Raw genomic sequence first — 26,920 nt, forward strand, 5'->3', positions numbered from 1 at the left:
TATAAGGGAATACAATTTAGTATGCTACATTTAACCCCCACTTTAGCGGGAGTATGAGAATAAGCATACTCTTGGTAAAGTACAAAGGTTCACATTGGAAAAGCTTTCACCAAGATGCTAAAGAAGTAAGATACACCAAGTCCCCAGTGGACTTTAGGAATCTCACTACTTAAATCATCAAGATAAAATGGACAATATAAGAAAGAGAAAGAAAGAGAACCATGACCACGAGCCTAGTAAGGTTCACTTACGATGAGTGGTGAAAAGAAAAAATACCAAAATTACAAAGCAAAAGATTAAGTTTCCAAAGTAACTTGAGTATCGAGATATGCAAAAGAGAGAAACATTGAGCAAAGTATATGCCCCCATGTTAAAGTGATTTCATATGTCATAATGAGAGAAATCGCTTTAAGGTAGCATACATTCATCCAAAAAACAAGCACATTATCACAATGAGATGCCCCCAAGAAATGACAAATCAAAGGATAATGATCACAAAACACAAAACACATAAGATTTTTACTTCACGCTGGTGTCATTATGCTCTTGTGATAAATAATGTATATATCATGTATATATTTGCATTGAATTATCCTCATCCCCCAAATAAAGTAGAACCACAATGGTAGAAAGGCACATGTGACTCTTGAGTCAACATGGAAGAGACCAAAAGAGATCTCAATTCTTTGTAGTGTCCTCAAGTAGACAACACTAGGGACAACAATTAGAAGAATTGAGAAACAAATAGAAGAAGGTTACAAACAAGCAAGAGAAGAGAGAGAGAATCTACGACACTAATGAAGCTAATCAAGCAAGTCATCCACCTCGCAATCTAGCTCAACATTGTTCTGGGAAGGTGGAAAATATGCAAGAGGAGCAACTCTGAGCATGGTAGATGGAGCTACCACAAGTTCCAAATTAGGATCATGATCTAATGATGGATCACTTTGTTTGTTACTAGGAGCTAGGATTAATGCTTGTGAAAATTGTTTAAATAAATCATTGTCAATATTAACATATTCATATTCATCATTGGAACCATTATCATCAACATTGTTTGCATGAACATCATTTTCATCCATTTCTTCATCAAGATTAATAGAAAATAATCTTTAATTGGAATAGAACATGAAACATCATTTTTCTTAAGCATTTTATGTCCTGGAGATTTAGGTTGAACTTCCTCCCTAGGTTTAGGTGAAGGCTGGACAAATGAGATCGTATCAACATTTGGAGTCTTCGAAGAGGAAATGGGTTGAGAAGCAAGCTCAGGAGCCTTAGCATGACGTCTTCATCGGTGTTCTCTCACACAACGGTTTTTTTTAGTTTTGGGTGAGGGTTGTGAAGGTTTAGGATCAATAGGCAAAGACTTATTCTCTTCCTTTAAAGAAGGATGCACGAGAGAAGGTTTTTTAGGTTGAAAGATAGGAGATGTCAGGCACTTCCCTTTGTAAGATATTCGAGGTGGAGCTACAACATATAAAGGAGGAATATAGGGTGTAGGAAGGAGACTGGGTCCACCATGGGGATGTGGAATAGGTCTATCATGAAGAAGAGGAATGGGTTTAGGATCTCTAGGCTTACTCAAAGATAGGATCTTCTCATTCTTCCACTTTTTATAAGATTGAAAAAGAACATCACTATGAGGTTTAAGAGGTTCAAATTATTTAGACCAAAAGTAATCTAGATTAACATCGCCATGCCTCAGCGTGGGCTGGTACATGTTATGATTTTTTCATTAAGAGGGGAATTTTAAACACTTAGGAACAGTAGAAGGGATCACTTTCATGGAAGAGAGCCAATAATGTCCCAACTTCACATGAAATTGATTTTATGTAGGAATGATATCAAAAATGATATCTAAGCACTTTGTACCAACCTCAACAAGAAGAGTAATAGAACCAATAGTAGGAAAAGAGAAACCATCAAATATCTTAATCACTACATTAGGTTTATCATATGTTACTTGATGAAATTGTAAGGTATATTTAGATATTCCTCAGTTATCAAATTTACCATACATGTACGATCAATGAGCACCCCTGGTGAGAGTATGTCCTTGATCCTCACAGTGATATATAATGGTCCTTCAAGTGCTTCAATAGTCTCACTAGGATCAAAGATAATGCATAGGTCTTTAGAAGGTGTATGCTTATCAATAAGATTCACCACATTATTAGACTCAAGGCCAAGATCATTAGGAGAAAAGGCTAGATGCTTAGACACTATCACTTTAGCAGAATTAGAAGGCAAAGGATTAGTAAAGATTTGGAGGCTGATGAATCTCTTGTTTGGTTTAAACTTTGCAAAAGATTGTTGAGTATTTTCATGCTTATCAACTGGAGCCATTGAAGAAGATTGTTCAAATTGACTCACTTGAAGCTGAGAGTTATGAAGCATTGTGCACAACTACGTAAGGGAAGTAAACTCGGAAAAGAGAAGCTTATCCCTAATATCCATTTGCAAATTAGAAATAAAAATTCTTTTAACATCTTGATCGGGAATAATTTAAAAATTTGAGAATACAAATGTTATATCTACCAATAAATCAGTCACTTTTTCTTAAACACTTTGCTTACAATGAATTAAATTAGTTAAAGTAATCTTAGGACCAATATTATTATGAAATTGTTGAATGAAAGCATTAGCTAATTTTTGAAATGATGTAATAGAACAAGGAAGCGAAGAACAATAATATTGCAATGCTTTATCCCTAAATATTCTAGTAAACAATTTAGCCAAAAGTCTTTGCTCATGAGTAAAATCACTACACAAAGTTTGAAATGTTTTCACATGAGTCAAAGGATCACCTTTTCTATTATCAAGTTCCAATTGAGTGACTTCTACATGTTTAGGAGGGACAACACGAACAATGTCATTAGATAATGGGCTCGTTGCATCAAATGTGAGCACATTAAACTTGGATCAGTTCATATTCAAGCTATTTGTTGTTGCAAGGATGATATCATTTGAGCTAGGATACTAATGGTTGCTTCGATGGATGGGTTGAAGTTAGACATGTTGGAATGGGATGGAGGAGTAACATTGTTAAATGGAGGAGGAGGTTGAGAATAAGGAGGTGGAACCTATGATAGGTAGGTATAGGAGATGATTGGGTCACAAATGGAAGACTCACGGAAGGAGGAATAAAATAATTTTGATTATTAATGTTGTGCCCTTGACTAACCTGTATAGGATTAACATTTTGTGTGGAAGTAGCCATGATGTTAGATGTGAAGGTAGGCACACTAGACATAGAGGTAGTCATAGGAATAGAATGATTAACTTGACTAGGAGGTTGAGAGTAACCAAGGACTTCAAAACAATTTTTCATAGGCATAATATTAGTGTCAACAATATGATTCAGGCCACACAACAAATCAACACCAGCTTTATCACTTTGAACCATTCGTTTTAATCTTTCAATCAATGGGATAGCCTCACTTTTCAAGTATTGTTGACTCATCCATTGTTAAAGATTTTAATTATCAATCTTCTCCAATTGGTCAACGAAAACCCTAGTTAGTGATTCACCCTCATCATGGGAATTATGTAAAGAATGGAGATAAATAACGTTGATTGTTGGAATTAAAGAACCACCCACATTCTCATGAAATAAGTTATCCAAATTAGGCTCTATATCCTTAGTAAATAAACCTTGGGAAGCCTTAATTCTACAAATTCTTCTCCCTGGAACATATAGGTAGGACTAATAGTAGTAAAACTCATGCACAAAGGAGGGAAATTTGAATTTAAATTCAAAAATAATGATTAAGCAATACAAAATTTGTGAAAATGATTGATTAACCAATTAATTAAGCAATTTGATTTGTGAATTTGAAAGATAAATGTATCTAGATCATAGCATAACATTCATAGAGATCAAACCTAAAAATTAGTTTGAAAAATTATGCAATCCACATGATAAATTTTAGAATTATAAAGTAGGGATTTTGTAAATTCAACCACTAAATTTATGTAATTCAATTTGAAAATGAGATCTAGGAGGGAAATTTTGAATTTTAAAATAAATGAATAATCATATCTGAAATAGTAAATTCAAATTTGACAACCCACATGATCAATTTTAAAATTAAAAATTAGGGGTTTTATAAATTTAACCTCTAAATTTTTAAAATTTAATGAAAAATTAAACTTGCAAATATAAATTTGAATTTGAAATGCATAAACACTCATATGTGATAACATAAATAAGAATTACATGTGTAAGGGGTCGGTTTCACCTAAATGTAATGGTGAAAAATTAGGTTTTCCACTATAGAAGAATGAAAAACCGCTAATTTTTACTTGGGGACCATCACATTAAAAAGAGGGGTACACCCAATGGATCTAGACACAAATCAACAAGGATAAGGGCTAAGAATTCTAATGGATTTACTGGATTTGATTGGATTGCTCTCTTTTAAGTCGAATTGTAAAAATGTTGAAATTAGGGTAAATGTGTTGGAATTGATGTACAAATGCATGAACAATGAGATACAGTCGTTAGATCTAGCTACAAACCTAGATATGAGAAATGTAAATGTATTTAGATATGTTCCCAGAAAGAGTTGTTGATTTATCAAGACTGTGGGAATGGTCGCCTCGGTCCTCCACACTTTTCACACTCCAATGGGGAATTTGTTCGTCATTGTAAATAAATCCAATTCTGAAGATCACAACTCCATAATTGTTCCTATGTACAATAGAGAAGGGAAATAGGTTGGGAATAGGGGTTTACCTTAGGCCAAACCCCAATATTGGAATTAACCATGAAATAGAAATGAAATATGATGGAATTGTAGTAATGAAAATGTTCTCCTTTTGAGGGAGATGCTAAATTATGACTGAAACAAAAATGCTATACTACCTTGTGAGGTTTTATTTGTCTCCACATGAAGTTATGGTTTCATGAAGTCTTCAATAACATAGAACATGAATGTCAACTCCAATGCTTGAATCTTGACTCTATCTCTGCTCCAATGCTTGAAAGAAGATTGATTGCTTTCTCACTTGAACTTGAATGCTTGATGTCGAATTGAATTGATGTATGTGTATTTGAATGTCTATCATATATATTAAAATGAGAGGGGTAGACCTCCTTTTATACTTGCCCATCATAAAATAACTTAATGTTTTGACATGAGCCGAAACAAGGTCAAGATTCTTGCCTAAATGTAGTGGTTGTTAAGGGGCCCAAAAATGGGTCCTAATTGGGAAGACCAAGGTGCCACACCCTAGTCCTAATCAATCACGCACCAAAAAATAAGGGGAAAATGAAGTGTAGAGTAAAAAACATGACAAATATGCATGGTATGAGCAAAATCAAGTCTCTTGTCAGGCCTTGGGAGACGAATGCCAAGGCGAGGGCCCAAATGAAGACAAAATTGTAAGGGAGTACAATTTAGGATGCTACACAACCATGCTACCTTTAGGATCCCTTTAAAAAAACCAACCCTTGCCAAAGATGGATTGCCTCTAGAGGCCCTCCATCAAATTGTAATATAACAAAGCTCATCAAAGAGATTTGATTTCTCACTAGATTCTTACTTTTTCATCAATTTTCTTATTCTCTAAGTATAACCAAATTTGTTAGCTCTTAACCCTTGAAGGGGGTTACACAATACATTTTTAGTCTATAATCTGAAAATGAAAAACTAATCATAAAATAAATGAACTCTAGGCAATTACTCTTGAGTGTATCTATTACTACCCAAAACATATCATTATTGGTTTAGATATCTCCTTTGTCACTTAGATCTCCCATAGGAGAAAGATGCAAATGTCTAAATTATGGTATAGGAAAGAACTTCTAATAGTGTGACTATTATTTGTGGTGCAACTGGTACTAATAACATTAGCTAAAATAATAGAGTGGACAAAGCTAGTAGTACTAGTATACCTAGAAACCATTATAATTATTTTAAGGCCTTGTTGTATTCAAGGGAAAGTATCTAATGGTTAAAAGGAGTACTCATAAGTGAATGACTCCTATTCCTCCTTTTGAAGAGCTCTCTAAGTGAATTACACCCCACCTTGAGGATTATCCATATCATCTTTTAATTGGTGCAATTGTATGTGCTTGGTTGGATGGTAATTTTTGGTTTCTAATTCTTCTACAACATTTGTTTAAGTCTTGATGACAATACATCAAACCCTTTAGTGGGTAAATCCCTACCACAATGATGATCTACTACCTCTAATGGGTATAGTTATGTTTTCTTATTTGAATTGTGGTTTTTTTGTCTAAATTTTTTATAATTTTTTCTTAAATATTGACAGACAATACTCATTGTCGACTTTTATATATAGTCAATCGATGTGTTTTTATTAATATAAATGACAATGAAGTATTTCCAAAAAAAAGCACTATAGAATTGAAAATGAGAAGGTAGGGTTTAAGCTACCCAAGAGTAAGATGAAGATAAGATTTTTATGTTCATACAATCATAAATTATTGTAAGAAAGTATTTTTACACAAAATAAACTGCATATAAATTGAATGTAAACTTGGTCTCACTCTTTGTGATTCAATATAAAGATAAATGATAATATTTCTGTAAAAAGAGTGACCCATCAATATTTTTTTATGAAAAGAATGACCCATGATCAACAAGAATGATAATAAACCATTATGGGCAGTATGCAATGTGTTTATGTGCTGATCTGGACTGTTTTCTTTGAGTTCCCTTGACAGTCTGTTGACTGTCTACTTATTATCAACATGAATACAGTAATCATTTTTTAATTTTTTCAATTGAAAAAAAAACATAAATGATAATAGAGCTAATAATCAAACTAAGATCCCCTGCTCCTAACATAAGGGGGATATACAACAATTGGGCTTCTTACACTGTACTTGCCACAGTTCCAAGTTAGTGCACCTGCTAGCATGGTTTCCACAGGTAGACCTTCACCGCTAACTTTCACAGTAAAAGACAACTTTTGGTTGAGGGATGTGAAAGACAGGGTATCTGGTGTTACCTCCACATCAACTCCAGAGGGTTCAATTATCACAGACTGGTATGTACAATCTGCAGCTCCTACATTAGTCACTGTCCTGGGAAATTTAACAGAATATGATGTGTTTGCCTTAGGAAGAACCATCATGGAAGGATAGTTGAGTTGCCTCACTCCTTTAAGTTTATTGTTAGTTACATTGGAGGAACACACACTATTGTCTCCTGTCACTAAACGCAATGCTGTAGTGTTGTAACCTTGGCTGCACATCATGTTGATGTAATCATTTACACCTGCATCATACACAAGCCCTGGGTCCATGGCCCTCACTGGATCAATGAGGCCAGAGCCATATCCAAATTCTGCATCTCCATTGCCATTGAGCTTATCATTCAAAGGATGAGCTGCAAAACATATTGAAGGTAATAAATAAAAAGGCTTCCAAATTTATTGGATAAATTTCCACACACATGATTGAAGAATTAACGTTCACATTTTATGGTCCATCAAACAATAACTAATAAGATTAAAACACAAGAGTTCCTCATATATATAACCCAAATTATAGAATGGAGAAAAGATACAAAATAATTACTTCGATCAACATTGAAAGAATACCTACATTGCAGTAGTCCATGGCATAAATCTGTATTATGACCATATAAATGATCTGCGTGAATCTTAAATATCATTTTTGTACCATTATGGTTCCAGCTTCAGCACACTTAACTCTCAGTTTTCCAAATAATAGATTTCCTTTACTTGCTATCCTAATTGCAAAACCTTGACAAGCTCAAGATCTGTTCATTTCAGATCACTCTGCCATTCCTAATTTCCTACTTGAATTGTTTAGTGCTCTTCAAGGGAGCTATGAACTCTATTTGTGTAACTCTTGGAGATCTTATGTCCATGTCCTCATAGCTAGTGAATGGAATCCGAGAAGCCTGGAAGCTTGGTTACAGTATGAAACTCATCATTCCCCACAACTATGCTTCAAATCCTTTGGACTATAGATCTCTAACACTTAGACTACTGAAAACTTTAACTAGGAAAATTGCAACTAGATCTCTCTAGGAATAAGATTTCTCTATAGTACCTTATTTATCAAATCAACTAGTTGGAGCACATAGTTCTTTGATTCTTACTAGAAAAGATTTTATATTGAAACGTCATATGATACCTGTGGTCATGAGAGCGGACTTAATAGCAGCAGGAGACCAATCAGGATGAAAGGACTTGACATAGGTTGCAGTTGCTGTGGCATGAGGACAGGCCATGGATGTTCCAGAAATAATGTTAAAATCCACAAACCTGGTATCCTCTGAGTCCCTTATGAGTGGTACAACCTTGGACCAAGCAGCCAGGATATTCACTCCAGGGGCAATAATGTCAGGCTTGTAACAGTAAAATAAGTTCAATTAGTTAATGTGATCACACAATACATAAATCAGAGCATTCAATTGTCAGTCTAGGTTCAAGAATGTCACCTTGAGTAAACTTTTTATAACAGGACTTGGACCTCTGGATGAGAAATAAGACACTATAGGCGCAACAGCACCATTAGGAGTAACAGTTCTCAATATTTTTGCAAGAGGTGAGCTGCAACAGAATACAAAAACAATTCAAATGAAGAAATTAGGTTCATTATTGTAACTAAAACTTAATATGCAATAGCCAATCTCTTGTGACTCTGTTTAGAATTTATGATTTTACCAAAATTTCAAAAGTGACTGATAATGTTAGATATTAACAGACTTCATTCCAGGAGTGGACATTGCCTTAAATGGTATACAAAATCACATGCCAGAGGATTTGGCTAGACTAACTTGATTTTTACCTTATTGCATCCAAAAACATATTTCAGAATCTCAGATTATCACAGTTAAATTTATGGTTCAGCATGTTAAATCTTGGTAGTTTTGGGGGATGTATTGAGGATATTAAGACTATTCCCTGTTCAAAACTGTTTAAGGTGATTAAGTAATACAATTACCTTGTGGAGTTGATGTAGGACTTTATCGTGTTTGCTTCTACAGTTGGGAAAATTGTTGTAGGAAGAACATACTTTTTTGCTTGCTCAATGCTTTCCACAATGAATTCCGACGTTAGTATGACACCAGCACCTCCAGCTGAGAGCACTGTTGAATCAGTATGGAATGCGTCACAAAGCACTATCTTTCCTATAACTTTCTCGGGATCCAAAGAATCTTCATAACAGTGGCTGAGGAATACACAGAGCAAAATCCTGAATTAGGTTTCAGGAAAAATATACACCAGTGGGTTTTAAAAGTTTTTAGAAATTTATAAAGGGCAAGCAATACGTCACTCGTTTTTTTCAAAACTTTACCAATGTTTTTTGGAATCAATTTGTCATTTCTTTTTTACCACCATTGATTCCAGAAATAACACGTTGCTTTCTAAATAGCATTGAAGATATTAAAACCTCTAGTTATGGATCTCCCAAATAAATTTGTATGTCACCTTGCGTCATCTGAAGAGTGGCCCCCAGAAATATTGGGGGCATTCCCTGCGTATATTAAAGGATACCATTGCTCTTCCATGGAAAATGTGTTTATAGCTGTTCCCTGCAGTAAGACCAACTTCTGTTAGCTCAAGGTAAGCTCACTGCAAGTAAAGTTTAAAACATAGAGAATTAATATACATTCACTATGTAACATTAATAACAAATATTTATTGATCTTCATCTGCTATTCAGAGTTGAATTTTTTATTTTTTTTTCAAAGAATAAAAAATTGAAAAATAACCTCTACAAATATATTTAAAATTTAATAATAATAAATTAACTAATATGATTAAATTTTAAATGTGTATATTGTAAATAGAAATCAGGGGTTTGTCAATGACGTATATTGTAAATCCGATCCTCCTGTGGATAATAGGTTTAGCGTGATGGTTCAAACTGCATGAATTTTGGGGAAGATGTCACGTTACATTTAATAAGGAACTTCGATTTGCAAATTACAAATTTTTGGCCAAGCTTGGTTGACCGGCATGCATAGATTACAGAAAGCTAGAAAACAATATAGTTATTTACTCTCTTGTCAAAAGATATTTTTTAATTATTTGTATTTTCATTAAGGATAGGGATTCTTTGCTCTAAGGGGTTCTCTAGTTCTAGGACAAAATTTTCCTGGATATGAAACTCTGGTTTCCAGGGTTCAATCCTCTTACTGTTTTTTGTTTCTCTAGTTTATATTAGAATGCCCAATCTTCCCTTTCAGTTTTGGAGCAATAAGTGTCTCTCTTTTATTGGGAATTCACTTAGAAATGGAGTTTAAAGAACAAAATTGACTCAGGTTATTGTTCCTTGGCGATGGATTCTGTAAAGGGGCTAAAATTTCGGAATCTTGGCTTAAACATGGCAATCTGGAAGTGCATAATTTAGAAGTGATCAAAGTAAAAAAAAAATCTCTCTGAAAACAAAAAATTAAAAACCAGATGTTGATGTATGGAAAGCTTCTGTTATATCTGAAACTATGGCTACAGGGAGTGGAAATCAAGGCTAAAGGCAGATGTTAATGTTTAGGAAAGCTTCTGTTATTTCTGTTTTGTGATATTAATATTTTGAGTATTACTGTGAAAAAAATTAATAAATTTGTAAATTATATTAAAAAAAGTGAAGACTCCAGTCTCCCATACCAGTAACAGTAACGAAATCCTGACAACCTTACATTTTACTTTATTTTAATTAATAAAATCTTTATCCCTTGGATGAGAGAACTCTGAAGTTGGAAGTTTGATTTACTAGTACTAGAGCTGAAATTGTACGAATATATTTCTTGGGTGCTTCAAATGATGACTGCTAATGCAGAACCTCTAGGAGATGAGGTGGTGTGGTGGAGTGGAGTGGAATCCTATGCCTTCTGCCAAGCAGGGAGACTGTGAGAATGTGCGGTATGTGCTAATGAACTTCCCTACGTTTGATGAGTAACACGGAAGCACTTAAAAGTTGAATTGCTTATATAGCTTGTTGATTTTATGAATCAAACAATTCATGTTTTGGATATTGTACAATAGCACTGCTTGACTATACATGGCTTAAAGTAACAAGCTTGAAAATGGCATCTAAACCGATAAAAAAATCCTTTTGGGTAAAGATTTTTTGCAACATTTTTTATTTTTTTAGGGCACTCCTTCCAATTTGAGGTGAAGGAAAGTAAAAAATATAATTATCTATAGTAGGATCTATTGCACAATCCTTATTTTCCAAACAATAGATTAATATAACAAGGCAAGGTTTAGTTACCTGCAAAGTCATATTGTTCCCCAGAACAAGTGGGGAAATGAATTGCCGATCAGTTGTGCTGGCAGCCACAGTGAGAGTCCAGGGATTATAGTTGCAAACATTTTGTAGATGAGGTCCAGAGTTTCCTGCAGAAGCTGATACTAAAATCCCTTTTTTCATGGCATGAAATGATCCAATTGCAATTGCATCTTCAAAGTATTCTATGATTTGGTTGTCCCTTCCAAGTGAAACAGAAATGATATCCACTCCATCATTGATGGCATCATCAAATGCAGCAAGAATATCTACATCCTCACATTTTCCTTCAGGCGCCCAACAGACCTTGTACATAGCAATCCTTGCACCAGGTACTCCTCCACGAGCATCTCCTTGCCCCACTCCAAGAAGGCTTGCATTTTTCACAACATTCCCAGCTGCTATTGATGATGTGTGAGATCCATGACCATGACCATCTCTTGGTGACAAGAAATCTTTAGCTGGATCACCTGCCAACCCTTTGTTATAGAAGCTTGCTCCAATAATTTTTCTGCCAAAGTTGCACTGTTTAGAGAACTGTATTGTGATAGTTTCAATTTTGAAGCGAAAAACAGCTACTGTGTGTTGTTTCTGTACAAATCTTAATTTCATTCCAGCAAGTTTGGGATTTGGCAACTTTACCAACCAAGTAACTAATTGATGAACACAAAGTCTAACATCTTACAAAATTCCTACTTAATCTTTGAATGCAAACAAATTGGTCTTCCAACAGATGGAATTGGAATTGAAAAGTATATTCGATTTTTCTGATTATGTTTCATAATCCATCATGAAGATTTTATTTATTTTGGACTATAAGACCTACCTTGTGAAAGCTTAGAGGTGGATTTCTTTCTATATACCTTATGTCAATTAGCAATACTATAATTCGGAATGACATACCAAAATAAATTTTATAATATCAACTTTAACCATGCCCTTGTAATAAAACAGACCTTCCCAATACAACTTTAGACTTCTCCTTTGTTGGGTTGGGGATTGGGATTATTAATAGCACTAGAAAGCTGAGATAGTATTTAAATTTGGAGTTGAGATATGTTTATAGGCTATAAATAGAATTGGAAGGAAGCTGAAGAAAAATACATAGATAACAGGGCAGGAAGAAATGAAGCAGCCTACCAGCATTCAAATTTAAATTAAACTCTTATGGTGCCAGAACAAGACTGACTTATCAGTGTATACTTTCACATAGATCTTTCTAGAATTACTGGCCATGATATATATAATTAGTGCTGCACTGTAATGTTAGTGTTAGGTAGGATTTATATACAAATTAAGGTTGAAGCAGTGATCTGATTTTGAACATTGAGATACAGAGTTATATTGACAACTCTAAACACTGTCTTGGATCATCTCTCCATCATTTATTAGTGGCTTAAACTATGCATCGCACAGTTCTTATATACTAATAGTTAAAGCTGAGGCTTTCAGACAATGGTGACAGCAAACATAAGTTTTCAATGCCAAAAAGACATCGTGATAAAAAAAATTTAAATTATCTTGGTATTAAACAGGCTTCTGATCGAATGCAGTGTTGGAAGTGTTGGAATTGTGAATAGGGAGTAATTATTTTTAGAATTGTCTCACATGTTGGATCAGTTATTGAATACAGACAAAGTTGTATAATGATCTTTTCTCTGCTAGATGGTTGACCCTTCTTGCCTTGCACTTCTTTTGTTTTGAATAAATTTGTACCCTCTTTTAATTTAATTTGTTACAACATAAATTAAATTTCAACAATAATAAAATGAGAAAAACTAACTTGTTGCAGGCCTTAAAATCTGATGTAGTTTGACATTTTCCATTCCATTTGGATGGAACTGGGCCAAATCCAGTATCACTAAAACTTTCTGACTCCGGCCATATTCCTGCAACATATCCCCCATTTGAATAATGCTCAGCATAATCAATACACATAAATATATATAGTTCATCACCTTTAGGCTTTGGATTTTCAATATTATTTCAGCATGTTCTTACTTTAAACAAATAAAGTAGATAGAGCATAGCAGTTTTAGAAAACAGATAAATATATCAACACACCTGTGTCTAGAAGTCCAACAATAACATCGCTTTCGTAGGACAAATTTCTCTGGATATTCTGAGGAAAGCCTAAGAAATCCCACGATCTTGTTGTGTGAAGAGTATTTTGTTTGTTTTCAAATACAGAGAGAACACCCTCAATGCCTACATTTTATTAAAAATGGTTTCTATCAACAAGATTGATGGTATATATTATATACACATTGAACTATTTCCTGTGCATGAATAAAAAATTGGCCCAAAATATTGTTGCCAAAGCATCGAAAACTAATGTGATCCTTGCTGAAACAAATGAAATATAAGGATGGAAAAAAGTTGAACAAGTGTTATATTTCACAGTTATGAAATAGCCAAGCTGATGCAGACACTCCTATACCTCTAATTACTACCTGTTAATTCAATATAGATAAAAAATACAAACCCAAAACTGGAAAAAATAAGGCAGAAGAAGTACAACACCGATTAAATATTCTTAAAAACAATGTAAAAATACAGATGTGATTTATTTTATAACAACGTACTTTTATATATTCATGAGTAGTGGTTTGTAAGAATTCATATCTCATGATGCTTCACCCTTGAGGCATCACCTAGATGTATCACCCTTATGAACATCACCTAGATGTAATGAGTGCTAAGTGGACTATTCACACTTATTCACCCTTGTGAGCATGACTTAGATGCATTAAGTGCTAAGTGAATCATTCCTACTCATGAGATATAGATTCTTGTGAACCACTACCCATGAAATACGAGCGAATGAGCTTGATTCAAATAATACATAGATGAATCTTGATAAAAGAGTCACATAGCCTATATCCCTTATTCATAGAAATATTGTAGTTACTAACAATTGGTATCATTATTAAATAAAATTTTCCCAAATTGCTATAATGAGTGGCACATCATTCACCCCCAATTTTTAATATTTTGAACATCTTGGTTCAAAGTCACATGGTAAAGTTGTTCTACTACACTTAAACAAGTCAAACTACATGATCTATGTATTATAGAAATTTGGTAGGCCTTCTCGTTTAATGAATTATGTTTCTTTGTTTTGGATCTTGTAGGTACCAATTTGTTATCCAACAATCATTCAATTTGTTCTCATTTTGGCAAATGCTTGGTTTGGTTGTTGTCTTCCTTCCATGTCGTTCATCATCCGTCCCTACAAATTTTGAATATAGGTCAGCCACATTAAAAATAGGATTGATGCCCAAATCCTTTGGAAGGTAAATTGAATAGGCAGTATAATTTATCCTTTCGACTTTAACTTGTTATAAGCACCTTGAAGACACCTCTCGTTGTACAAATGTAGCATGTGACCATTTCCCCTTCCAAGAATATTTTTTCCCTTATATGCAATTCAACGTCTTTATTATATTGTTCATTTGTTGCCTATAATTTTTGCTTGAATTATTGATGTACCATTTGAATACTCTTTACAAAATATATAGCATCTCAAGGTTGAATTATGGATTTACTACCATATCAATTTTCCAATTCCTTCAAGATGTGTACCATACAAAATTTGAAATATAGACTTACCTATAGACATATTAATGTTGGGATGATAGTATTAGATCTCATTGCCTAGTTTTATCACTAACTAAAAACCTCAATAGATTGTTCAAGCTCCTATTCACTACCTCCATTTGACCATCAATTTGGGAGTGACCTATTTTAAATTATATTGCTGATTTCTTCCACGAGGTTTTCCAAGAGTGGAATATCATGCAATTGCAATACATCTCGAAGGAACAAATGAGTGACTTGATTGCCACCAATTTTTTTCACAAAGATCTCTAAGAGTGGCTTAAAATTTTATCATCTTGGTAATCAAGGTTATGGTTATGAAATACCATGCAATTACATTACGTCTTGAAAGAACAAATGAGTGACTTGAATGGCATATTTTATCATTTGTGTGTATGTGTGCATGCATGTTCTTCTTTTGTTGTCTTCCAATTGCAATTTGAAATGAACTTGTTCAAATCTCTACGTATTTGGCCAAAAGAAATTTTCACTTACCATTTGAACGATAGGTTTTATCTCTATTGAAGTGCCTACTCATCAATTAATAGTATTTAAATGCATCCATGTTTGTATGGTCTTGACTACTTAGAACTCCATAAATTTGACCAAAGTAGGAATCATTTGCATATTTAGTTTTCATTTCTTTAAATCTGACCAACCCATTACTCATTACAACTAGCCAACAATGCCTTAGATACTCAATTCCTTAGCTACCATATTCATTTTATCACTCCTATATTGCCCAATAAATGTATATGCTTGCAAAAAGTGAACTTTGATTAGCATGTTAATGGGATCATGCTTAGTCCAAAAACTAATGTACTTCCAATGTTTGATTGTGAGTCATCAAACTGAACTCCCTAATTGGAAGTTAAGGCTTTATATGTTTTACTGCTTGTACAATAGCATATCATGAGTAGTTTATTTCTTTTTGACATCGTTCAATTTCTCATTGAAAAAGGCCACAAGTTACCTTTGTGGCTTATCACTCCTTTGATAGCTACCTACTCTCCAAGTTTGGTATAGAAAGAATCAAACTATCAATTATCCTCCTTTTTAGTTGTTCAAATTTATATTAGTTGCACTAGTCTAGATAAAGACTTTCCCTCTTGTGCAACTAACAAAGGGTGCAATTATACTCCTAAAATTTCTAATAAAACTTTTATAAAAATTCACTATCCTTGAAAGCTCCACACCTCTATGAATATTTGAGAGGTGGGTCATTCATAAATTACCTTCAATTTTTTTTGATGTATGCCCAATCTACCAATTGAACTAACACTACCTAGGGATGCCAAATTATCTTAGTTAAACTCACTCTTTTCAAAGTTGACTAACAACCTTTGAGTGTATTTTACAAGTACCAAAATTGTGTTAAAATATTATTTTTAAATGTCCCTTATGGCCATTTTTTAAACCCTATCACTACTTTCAACAATGGTTTCTCAATCATGATCTTTTAGAGAATGTGTGGTTATTATTGCAATTTACTCACTTGTGAACACTTTGTTTTTTATCTAGATGATACTCTTGGGAATGCTAGTCGCGTGAGCTCTCTTGCATTGGGCGCAAACAACCACATCAATGGTGGTATTGTGGATAACATCATCATTTATTCTTTTGGTCAAGTTTCATTGGTTATTGACCTATGTGGGGATCTTAGTTTTCCTTATGTGGCCATAGCTAGTTTAGGGACACCCTTTGATTCTCCTCACCTGCCTTAGTGTCAAAATATTGGCCTTTTCTTGTTCACACTCCTCACTTGTCATGTTTTGTCAATAGGATGTGATTGAGAATGATATTTAATACTCTTGACAAAGTCTAATTTCTATATTTAATTGCATCTATTCTTCTCTCTTAGACTTGAATAAGTGGGTTTTAGAGTCTTGGATGCCTCTCATTAAAGGCATAAATTAATATTTTTTTTACTATAGAATTTCAAACTTTGGGGAGACAATGTTGGTGTTGGCAGTAGGTTGTGGATGTGTGGTGATAATTCCGTCAAATTATGGTTTCCATATTTTAACCCTATAATTGAATCTCAATATTATGCCAGTTGGGCGAGGTTGTCTAATCTTCCTCTCCAATTCTAGGAAGATTTTTCATTGAGGATCGATTTTTTTAAGGTTCATTCAATCGCATCCAACATTGGTCTCTCTACCTTTGCCTATATTTTTTTGGATATTAAAATTTCCAAGGCTCTTAATGGGGATTTTGTCTTGATGGTTGAGAATAGGTGGGGGATTCAATTTCTTGACTTCAATATCCTACTATTCTATTGTAGATAGTGATTTGCTACCAAAAATCTTTCTTTTTTATTTTCATCATTCTCGCTACTTGAGATTGCAAGCTCAACTACATGGTTCTAGAATGCCCCCCAATCATTTAAATATGGATATTTTGTTATTTATGACTCTCTACTTGATGAGTTCCCTTACTTTGCCCCCTTTTAATGGATCATAATGAGATATAATTTGAAGCTCCTCTTGAGGTGGCTTCCCCTAGGGCTACTATGATTTGGGTGACTTCATTTTTTCCCTATCAACACTTCTCCTTTTTAACGAATTTCAGCATATCCTTTGTCTAATTCCATTACTTGTTAGTGGGTTGAGGGGTGAAACTTTCTCTTCCTTTATCTATGGATTTCATGCAACATATGACACTTTCAGTCAAACATTCTTCCTCACTGCATGAGGTGACTATGGTTGAGGTGATAGTTGAGGACTCTCTCCTCTCTCTATGGTCAAAGGATTTAGATAATTATATTTATTGGATAATTATTCAAATATAGAAGGGACCTTTTCCTAAATATGTTTTCAAATACCACACTTTGATTAAGGGTGTGTGGAATCTCACAAGTATGAGGTTGGGCATTGTGTAGGTTGGTGTTGATTGTTCTACAATAGTAGCTTGGTTGTTGTGTTCTTGAACAATTTTTTTTGTTAGCTATTGCATTGCCCATGTAAAAAGTTCCAAAGCCTATCAAAGCATAGTATTTACCCCTAAATAAAAAACAACATTTCTACTCTAAGTATGTCAAGAAACACTCTCAAATGTTCTACATGCTCCTCCATGTTTGTATTAAAAATCAGGATATCATCAAATAGACTATAACAAATTTTCCAATGTATGATATAAATGTCTAATTCATAGTTCTCATGAAGGTAATCAGAGCATTAGAGAATCCAAACATTGCCACCCATTCATATAAACCATCCTTGGCTTTGAAGTCAACCTTCCATTCATCATCTTCACATAATGAATTTGAATATGATGGTATTCGCTTTTGAGGTCAATCTTGGAGATCTTGGCACTCAACAAACAATTTAATGTGTCATCCACTCTTGGCAATGGAAAATAATACTTCACAATGATTTTATTTATGGATCTATAACCAAAACATAATCATCCACTTCCATGCTTTCTTGGGGAAGATTAGAGTTTAGGTGTGGCACTTGAACTCATGCTTTCCCTCACAAATCCTTTTTTTCAATAGTTTAGTAATTTGTTTCAATATTTTCTCATTCTCGAGAGGAATCAACCTATAAGTAACTTGATTTAGGATTTTGACACCAAGAATTAGATCAATTTAATTGGTAATAGCTCTTGAAGGAATCAAATCAGCTAGGAGGTTGAATGGAATCAAATCTAGAAATATTGGCTTAACAATATATATACACCTCCATTGGTATGATTTCTCCTAAGAATCCATAAGAAATACATTTCACAAAACCTTATCTTTATAGGAGCTAATATTAAAGACAACAAAACAAGACTTATCTACTAGCACACGTTGATCTTTACTCAACTAGGAAATCTTATATGTTTTTATCTATAAATATAAGAAAGATTTACTGTTTGCACTATTTCATTACTTACTAAATTATTGTCAATTGAACTGTCATCTACAATAACTTTTAATACCTTTCCTTGACACTTGCATCTAGTTTGAAAAATATTTTTCCTCTTTCAATGTTTATTTCCTACAACCAAGGTGTTTTATAGCATTAAGTTATCTCTAGTTCCTAGCCTCTAATTTCACAACTTGTGGCTTTTTTTAGTATACATTGGTCAATTGGATGTTTAAGGATTTAGTGGGTAGTTTTAAGCTTTCTATGTTTTTTTCAAATGAAACTATTTACGGGATTCCAATCTCCAAAATATTGTCACCGTGTCCCCTACCTTTGAAATACCTCCTTCCTTTGAAGTTGGGCTTCACATTTTTCTTAAGTTCTTCTCTAATGCTTTTGGAGGAACTTAGAATCCTCTATTTGGGTTGCTATCAACCCATTTCTTCACTATTTTATTCTTTTAATTTTATTTACCTCCACTTTTAAGGTATATTCATGTGTCACCCACAACAGGTGCCTTGATTAAGGCAATCTCATCTTGGAGTTGAAACTCTATCTTTAAACATACTTACTTGGCGCTTGTTCTTCAATCACTTGTATATTAAAATAGTCCAAATTTGAACCCATATAAATTTCTCAATATATTCCTATACCTATTGATTGTCTGAGGTTATTAAATTTCTCAAATGTGTTTTTTGCTAATAATCAAAAGGCGAGAATTGAGCTCTTATAATTTTTAATGGCTTGGGTGCCTATCTAATTTTTTTCTTCCTTGTCTTCTCCTAAATCTTTGCAAATTTTCCTAGCAAAGAGAAGCATGGGACTTCAATTTGGATTCTATAATTTTTATCCTTTTTATTAATCTCTATCAATGTCTTCAAACTCAAAACACACTGACTTTTGGACCCATGTCTAAGAATAAATCTAGGTTTATTTTTCCTTTAAAATATCAAATATTAACTTTCATCTTCAAGCCTTTTCTAAACATGGTTTTGATGATCCTTTTCATAAAGTTTTCTACCCTAGCTATGTCTTTGAGGTTTTCTTGTTCCTCTTCAGAACCATTTATATGCAATCTAGCTTCAGTGGCTCTAATCTTTTGAGTCATCCTTCATCATCATTCCCTTGTGGTTGTCAATTCCTCTTATCTCTCGTTTGCCAATTAAAACAAACTCCTTTCTAAACCATCGTTGTTTTCTCTAATACCAAAATAATGCAGACACACCTTGAATTATGATCCAAAACCTATTAACTAATTTTACATATTAAAAGCCAAATATAAAAAATTGAAAATAATAAGATAAAAAGACCATACAACACAAAATAAATACTCTTAAAAATAATAGAATAAATTATAAAATATAAGATCTGATTTATATTACAACACCTTTTCATATATACATAGTCTACTCCATCTAACAAAATGTATAGCTATTTACAACCAAAAGTACTAGCAAGGAAAAATAGTCCTATTTCTTGACTCAGATTTAATAATAGTAGGCAGATGATCACAATTTCCTCAACCCACAAAATCAGATAAATAAAAAATAAAAATTAAAAAAATAGTTTTTATTATTAAGAAAGACAATTTCCCCCAATTTATAACATTATACGAACACTACGTTAAGTTCCAAAATATAGTCCACAATGAGTGATGCATCACAAGCAATATAGAAAAAGAGTGCCAGTAGGTGCATTTATATAGCTGTTATTATTTGAATTCAATGAAATCAAAGGAAGACAAAACATAAGGAAAAGCTGGCTCCACATAATCCAACCTGAAATCTCTTGTACTTCAGATGGATTAAGCCAAGCTGCAAATCCATTAAAGCTCTTTCCATAACTATGTGTCCAACGCTCTTGTGCTGCTTCATAGCTAGAATAACATAAAATAAAAAAAAATGTTGATTCAATTATTTAATATTGTTTATCTATTTTCATAAAGCTTTAAAACTTGATAAAAAATAGAGAAAGTTGATGTATGAATGATCACAAAGTTTTTTATAGATTTTTATAAGACGTAACATTGTTTTCTATTATTACATATATAATAGAAAAAAAAAATTGTGACGTTTTTTCAATTTTTTGGTAGGAGTGTAAGACTTAACAAATAACTTATATATAAATGAAAGGTTATTTGTTATGATTGTCTGAATAAGTTAATAAATACACAATTTTAGTTAAGTAATCATCGGAAAGTATGGGGACATAAGAATTGACTTGAAGATTGTGGTTACAATTACAAGACAAGATTTTACAAATCAAAATGATCATGTATTGTATATAGAGCTATGAACTCCTAAAATTATTACAATTACAATTCTTGAATATGATCAAGCTTAATAGTTCAACTATATGTAAACATGAGATTTTGTATAAACCATACAAACAAGCTAAACTATTACAAATGCTCACTTTCTAGATAAAACACAAACACAAAAATGTATGTGCATTCAAGAGCTAAAATGAAGATTTTGATAATATACACAAGATAGAACTTCATAAATCAATATCCAAATATTGTATACAAAGCTACAAACGTTCAAATGAATAACAATCACAATACAAAGCCTAAAATTATTGCTAATTCATATTCAATGAGTGAAATTCTTCACACAAAATAGTATTCAATGAAGATAACATAATTTCACATAGAGTACCAATTTCATAACATATAAATAGAGCTTGAACAAGAAAGTTTTGCATGAAGCATAACAAATTTTACTATCAATTTGTCTCAAATATAATGCAGAAATAAATAGAGTTTCAAAGTATCAAATTTCACAATTGCATGCCCTCTAACTATAAAACTCAATAAATTGACTATAGCTTTCACTTCACCTCAATTTGGTAATGCAATCTTGTCAAGCCTCCATTCATGAATGTTATGCACCTTGTCATTCTTAATAATTAAGCCTTCATACCTCTTGATAACCTTTCTCTACAAACACAATGAACTTTAACAGTCCCATTTTTCATCTATTTTCTTTTTGTCAAAATTGTAGAGCTTACCAAGTCTTTCTTCACATGCTTAATCAACACTTTTTTCAACTTGCATTTCTTCATTATGTCAAGTCTTTTGCATCTTCTAGAGAATAGGAGATGAGATCTACAAATAAATTCATTTTGCATTTCTTCCCTTCAAATGTATTACTCGTTTATTTGAAATAATTAGCGAGAAACTATGTTGTCTCTACAACGAACTTAGTAGATTCATGCTTTTCAAAAAGAATGCTTTGTTTTCTAGTGGGAAAATGCCAAGACTTTTTGAAATCTTTGATTCAACCTCTAACCATATTTTTTGTTGAAGAATATTTATTTCTTTTTCTCTACAATTGGCCTCCATCTCCTTCTTTAGTTGTTTGATTATCTCTTTTGGGGTGTCAAAGTTCTTACACAACTTAAATAAATTATTGATTGATTTTAGCCCCTTTAAAAATATTTTTTTCAATCCAAGGATCCATTATCTCACTATACCATGTAATTTTATCAAGTAGTGGACTCATGGAATCTCTCATAGTTTATAGAACTAAAGAAATGCTTAAAATTGCATTGATCAAGTTTTATATATTAGTAGTTAACAAGCTAATATGTTCTTTTATTTTAGATTCCTCCTTTGAATCCTTTCCATCCTTTTGTATTCATTCTTTAATTGAAGCTATAGTAATATTTAACATATTAAGATTTGATGGTCTAGTTCCCTTGCCAAAAAGAATTCGTTCATGACTATACAATTTTTTTTTTGCACATCTTTATTATTCACTTTTGGTAAAGGTACATGACTATTTGAGAAACATTTCTTCTTCTACCATCCCTCCTCAATATGGTTTATATCTTCGCCTTATTTATAGGACAACCCTTGAGTAATAAACAGAAAGTAACAATATTTAGCATGTTGTTTCCACTATTTCCTATTTTGTTTATCATGTAAAGAAAACACTCTAGATATTGTAATATATTTGTGTAGATTCCCTCCCGGGGTTTTAAAGAGGGACGCCTTATTGGAAGAGAATCATATTGAATTATTGATGTGAAGAAGGTATCAACAGAGGTGGAATGATGTGGGGAGTGAGGCTATGAATAGTGGATTAATAGGAGGTAAGTGGGTGTGCTAGAAGTGAAGGGAAAGATTGATGGGGTGAAGACAAAGGAATTAAAAGCTATGGATAAAGGGATAGGAGAAAAGGTAGGGTTTGAAGTATGTGAAATAGATATTCTCTTCTTTGTTGAAGTAGTGACACTTGATTCTACTATATTTTATGTGTCTAGATATTTTGAAGTGTTTGTTTCTAGAACATCTATTGTAGATGTGGAAAGTCTCATATGTGGAGGCAAACTTTGTACCCTCTTCTTTGCTATAATTTTGATTCTTCTCTTAGCTTGCACGTCACCTCAATTGTGTATGATAACCTTGCTAATTTGTCTCTCCTTTGATTCATAAGAAAAAATAACTTGTGGTGTTGAAGTTTGAAGCCATGCATTGTATTTTTCTTGCCATTTTTTACGAGACTAACATTTAGGAGGCCTTGGAACGTTAGAGGAAGATATACTTGTTACAAGCCTCTTCTCCTTTATCTCAATTTTATTTATTTGTATTGAGTAAGAGGCTGAATATAGGATACTTCTTTCTCCAAATAAGAAATACAAGGATTCAACTTCCAAATTTTCAAAGAGAATTAAATTACGGCTGACCATTTTTTTTTATATGTAGATAGTTTCAATTTTCCTTCATCTTTCATAAATTCCTTAGGGAACTTAAATAGATAATATGATTTTATCACGAGTTGAATAATTAGTAATATTCCCTTTTAATAACTTGATATTCATTTTCTTAATTTCTCCAAATTCTTTTAATTGAGACACATTAATGGAGCTATTTCCCACCTTTTCTTCTAAGGATCCCCTAAGTTCAAAATATGACCTAGCTGCAAACAAATTTAGGTTATAAATAACACTCCTTATCAACGCCATTGACATCATCACTTGTCTTGCAAGATTTTAATAACCAATATTAATAGACTATTGTAGCCTCCCTTTGAATTCCAACAAAAGGATCATGCTGCCAGGGTGCCTTGTAGTATAAGAGGTATTTGACTTAATCCTACAACCTTGATAAAAGTGAATGTTTAATGAATATGAATCAATTTTCATACCGCTAAATCACCCTCTTAGATTCTTGTGAAAGACATTCTTTGTATGGTTAATCCATTTCCATAATCAAAATTTCAATGAATACATCATTTACACTCTTACTATAATAGTAAGAGAGTTACCATTATTGTATCTAAGTAAGATGATTATAAATACGGTTAGTGGAACTAAACACATTCACTTCTACTCATATAGTCACATGCACTAGGTTGGAAACAATATACATGACATTAAATGATATACACACGATTAATGCACAACTATTAATGTATGCTTTCACTAATGAGGAAAGCATGATCCATCCTAAAGCAAACCATATTCATCACACAAAACATTCATAAATGGAATGTCCTTACCTCTGGACTCTTTGTAATTCAATGAGCAGATCGTAGATTTCATCTCTCTTAAGAGGTTTATTTAACGAGCTTGAAAACCTCTTTTTATCATATAACTAATGGTGAGAGATATGTTTTGAACATCCTCTTTGTTTGAATATAGTTATACCTAACATTCAATTGTATTAAATGTAATGGTATTAACTTGAGGTAGGAATAACTAGTAGATCAAAAACCTCTAGAGTAAATCAAGCCAACATTAGTTTTTCTATTAAAAATCTATTACGTACTTAATTTTTTTCTTCTTGTTTTCCAATAATTCATAAATTGGAAACCATCTTACTAAATCTGCTGCATTAAAAAGTGTTTTTAGTGGTAAAGATTTGTACAACAACATACACAAGAAGCAAAAATGGTTATAAAGGATAGTAAAGAGTTTTACAAAAGTTTCTAAGAATTTCTTACCTTCCAACAACATATTGGAGCATATCAATGTGAGATGAAGCAGCTACTGTGTGGAAATCTCCTTCAACATCAGATGGAATCTCACCCATATATATTATATGAAGCTGATTCAACAGTAACACCCAAATGAATTCTCTTATCAGTAAACATTTTGGACAATGTAATTACTAAATATCTTATTTAGTTTGGTCATGATAAATCCAATCCTTTTTTTCGTAATTGAATACCTTTTTATCTGATTCTTCAAATACACCTGCAGAAGCATTACTATTGAGGTGCAACAGAAATAAAATGATAAGTGCTAAAAACTGGGTTTTGCTGATATCTGACATTCTGGAATGGTTCAGAATGGCCATCTTCCACTACACCATGTTGAGCCTCTTATTTATAGTTTAGATTAAATCTGATATGTTTTCTTTTACTTGGAGAAAACATCCAGATAATACGATATAATCACTGCGCAAATCTGTTTTTCTTTTCCTGCTGTCATATTCATTGTCTTATGACGATTTTTTTTTCAATAACACCAAATCCTAAGGCTAAACAACATTTCAATTCTTTGAAAGCTCTTGGATGTTTAAAAAGATGGTAGATTTTGCCAAATGTAATTGGAACTGTAGTGTTTGTCACTATAAATAACTTGTTGAAGAATAAGATGATTGCATAAATAATGTTAAATGCTGTAGATTGTTTTTTCTCGGAGTTCACTACTTTCAAGGCATTTTTTATGTTTTTAGGCGGAGACCACATTTTTCTTTTCTTGTTTTCCTCGGTCTAAAATGTGTCGTCCAATTCTGGCAAAGAGCTTGTCTCAAACTCGGAGATTCAGAGATGTGAGCAAGTGCTCGTACAATTCTTTAAAAAAAGTGAAATTAAATTCTATAATTTAAAGTTGTTAGTCTGTCTCTTAAGAAGGCAAATAGGTTTTTATTTTATTTTATCTTAGGGATGTGAATTAAGCTCTTGTCATAGATAAACTTTTCTCATGCAACATGATGAATCATATAAACTTTTATAAATATATGGTATCTATTTATTATTAGACTTTGTCATGTTAGATGATAATTATATACAATCCTCAAATTACATGTACTAGATTGAAATCATGAAGGCTCTCCAATTATCTTGGGTGGACATGTGGTAATGTCTTTAGCAGTTGCTTTTGGTTATTTTCTATTGACATTTGGATGTTGGGTGTTTATTATAAGACACGTGATACTAATGTTAAATTTGTCAATGTTTATCTTTTGCTTTATCTTTGTGAATACATATATACATACATGTTCACATATGCCTGAATTACAAAACATTGTCATTTTGGGTGTTCATTGATTAAATTATGTTGTAGATTTTGAGATGCATATGTTATGCTTTCTATGACTAGTTTAGTATAGCACTTTTTTTTTTCTTTATTTGTATCAAGATTATGGAATATGATTATTAAATGATATCAATATTCCATATTCAGTTAGTTATTGTATTTTCATATTTGAATGGGATGGTTATATGATTTATGTGGCATTGTACTACATTAGTAAATGCTATTTTGCTTTGACTATTATATATTTGAAGCATACATATACTTAACATGTGAATTGAGTGTGCAAGTTGATGCAAATTAATATGTCCTCAGCTTGTCATTGATGTCTACCCTCAAGTCAGGAAGTAGCCTGGTGATACTCAGCTTGGTCTAGATGAAGCACAATTCATGTATATATGTGTCAGATATTGTCTAGATAGTCAGAATATATCTAAAGATGTTCAAAAGGTCAAATAAGGGTATCATGATGTGTTTCCAAAGTATATGCAAAATACATTTTGGTCTAGATTAAGGATTAGTGTATAGAGTCATATCCCTTAAAGGTGTTTGCATATATGCGGTAGTATGTGGAATGAATAGAATTATTCTATATGATAAAGCTAACAATATACATGATTTTGTGTGTTTCGCATTAGTGGAATCGATTGTTTTGGTCTAGTGGAAAAACACACACTACATCTTCTCCAGGCTGACTTCTTGATAATTGCTATTGGTCTGAATGGTATATATATGTATGTTGGAATTATTAAACAATGTGTATAATTGTGTTGAGATAAGAAGATATATAGTGTGAGTTTGATGTGAACTTGAAGCAAACAAAGATTTGGAAATATATCAGAGGAGTCAGATGTGTGATTAAACAACAAACTGTTATCTACATTTGTTAGATGTTCTTCCACATTATGATACAAATTATATTTCATATTGTTTTTGGATAGTTATTATGTATCTTGCA

The 26,920-nt window shown here is 32.7% G+C and overlaps 1 protein-coding gene across 1 annotated transcript in view; it reads right to left on the bottom strand.

The window, feature by feature from the left end:
• LOC131048152 (cucumisin-like) overlaps positions 1 to 25,000 on the bottom strand; it is a 31,429-nt gene extending 6,429 nt beyond the window's left edge. Inside the window, exons 1-11 of the mRNA XM_057982028.2 lie at positions 24,872 to 25,000; positions 24,645 to 24,748; positions 20,472 to 20,569; positions 13,307 to 13,450; positions 13,026 to 13,131; positions 11,228 to 11,753; positions 9,442 to 9,545; positions 8,954 to 9,181; positions 8,448 to 8,559; positions 8,141 to 8,354; positions 6,853 to 7,364 (exon numbers count right to left, since the gene is read on the bottom strand). Coding sequence (XP_057838011.2) covers positions 6,853 to 7,364; positions 8,141 to 8,354; positions 8,448 to 8,559; positions 8,954 to 9,181; positions 9,442 to 9,545; positions 11,228 to 11,753; positions 13,026 to 13,131; positions 13,307 to 13,450; positions 20,472 to 20,569; positions 24,645 to 24,748; positions 24,872 to 25,000 — 2,277 coding nt within the window. The remainder of the gene's footprint in view (positions 1 to 6,852; positions 7,365 to 8,140; positions 8,355 to 8,447; positions 8,560 to 8,953; positions 9,182 to 9,441; positions 9,546 to 11,227; positions 11,754 to 13,025; positions 13,132 to 13,306; positions 13,451 to 20,471; positions 20,570 to 24,644; positions 24,749 to 24,871) is intronic.
• Between the last annotated feature and the right edge of the window lie 1,920 nt (positions 25,001 to 26,920).

This window comes from Cryptomeria japonica, chromosome 8 (assembly GCF_030272615.1).
Source record: "Cryptomeria japonica chromosome 8, Sugi_1.0, whole genome shotgun sequence".
NCBI lineage: Eukaryota > Viridiplantae > Streptophyta > Pinopsida > Cupressales > Cupressaceae > Cryptomeria > Cryptomeria japonica.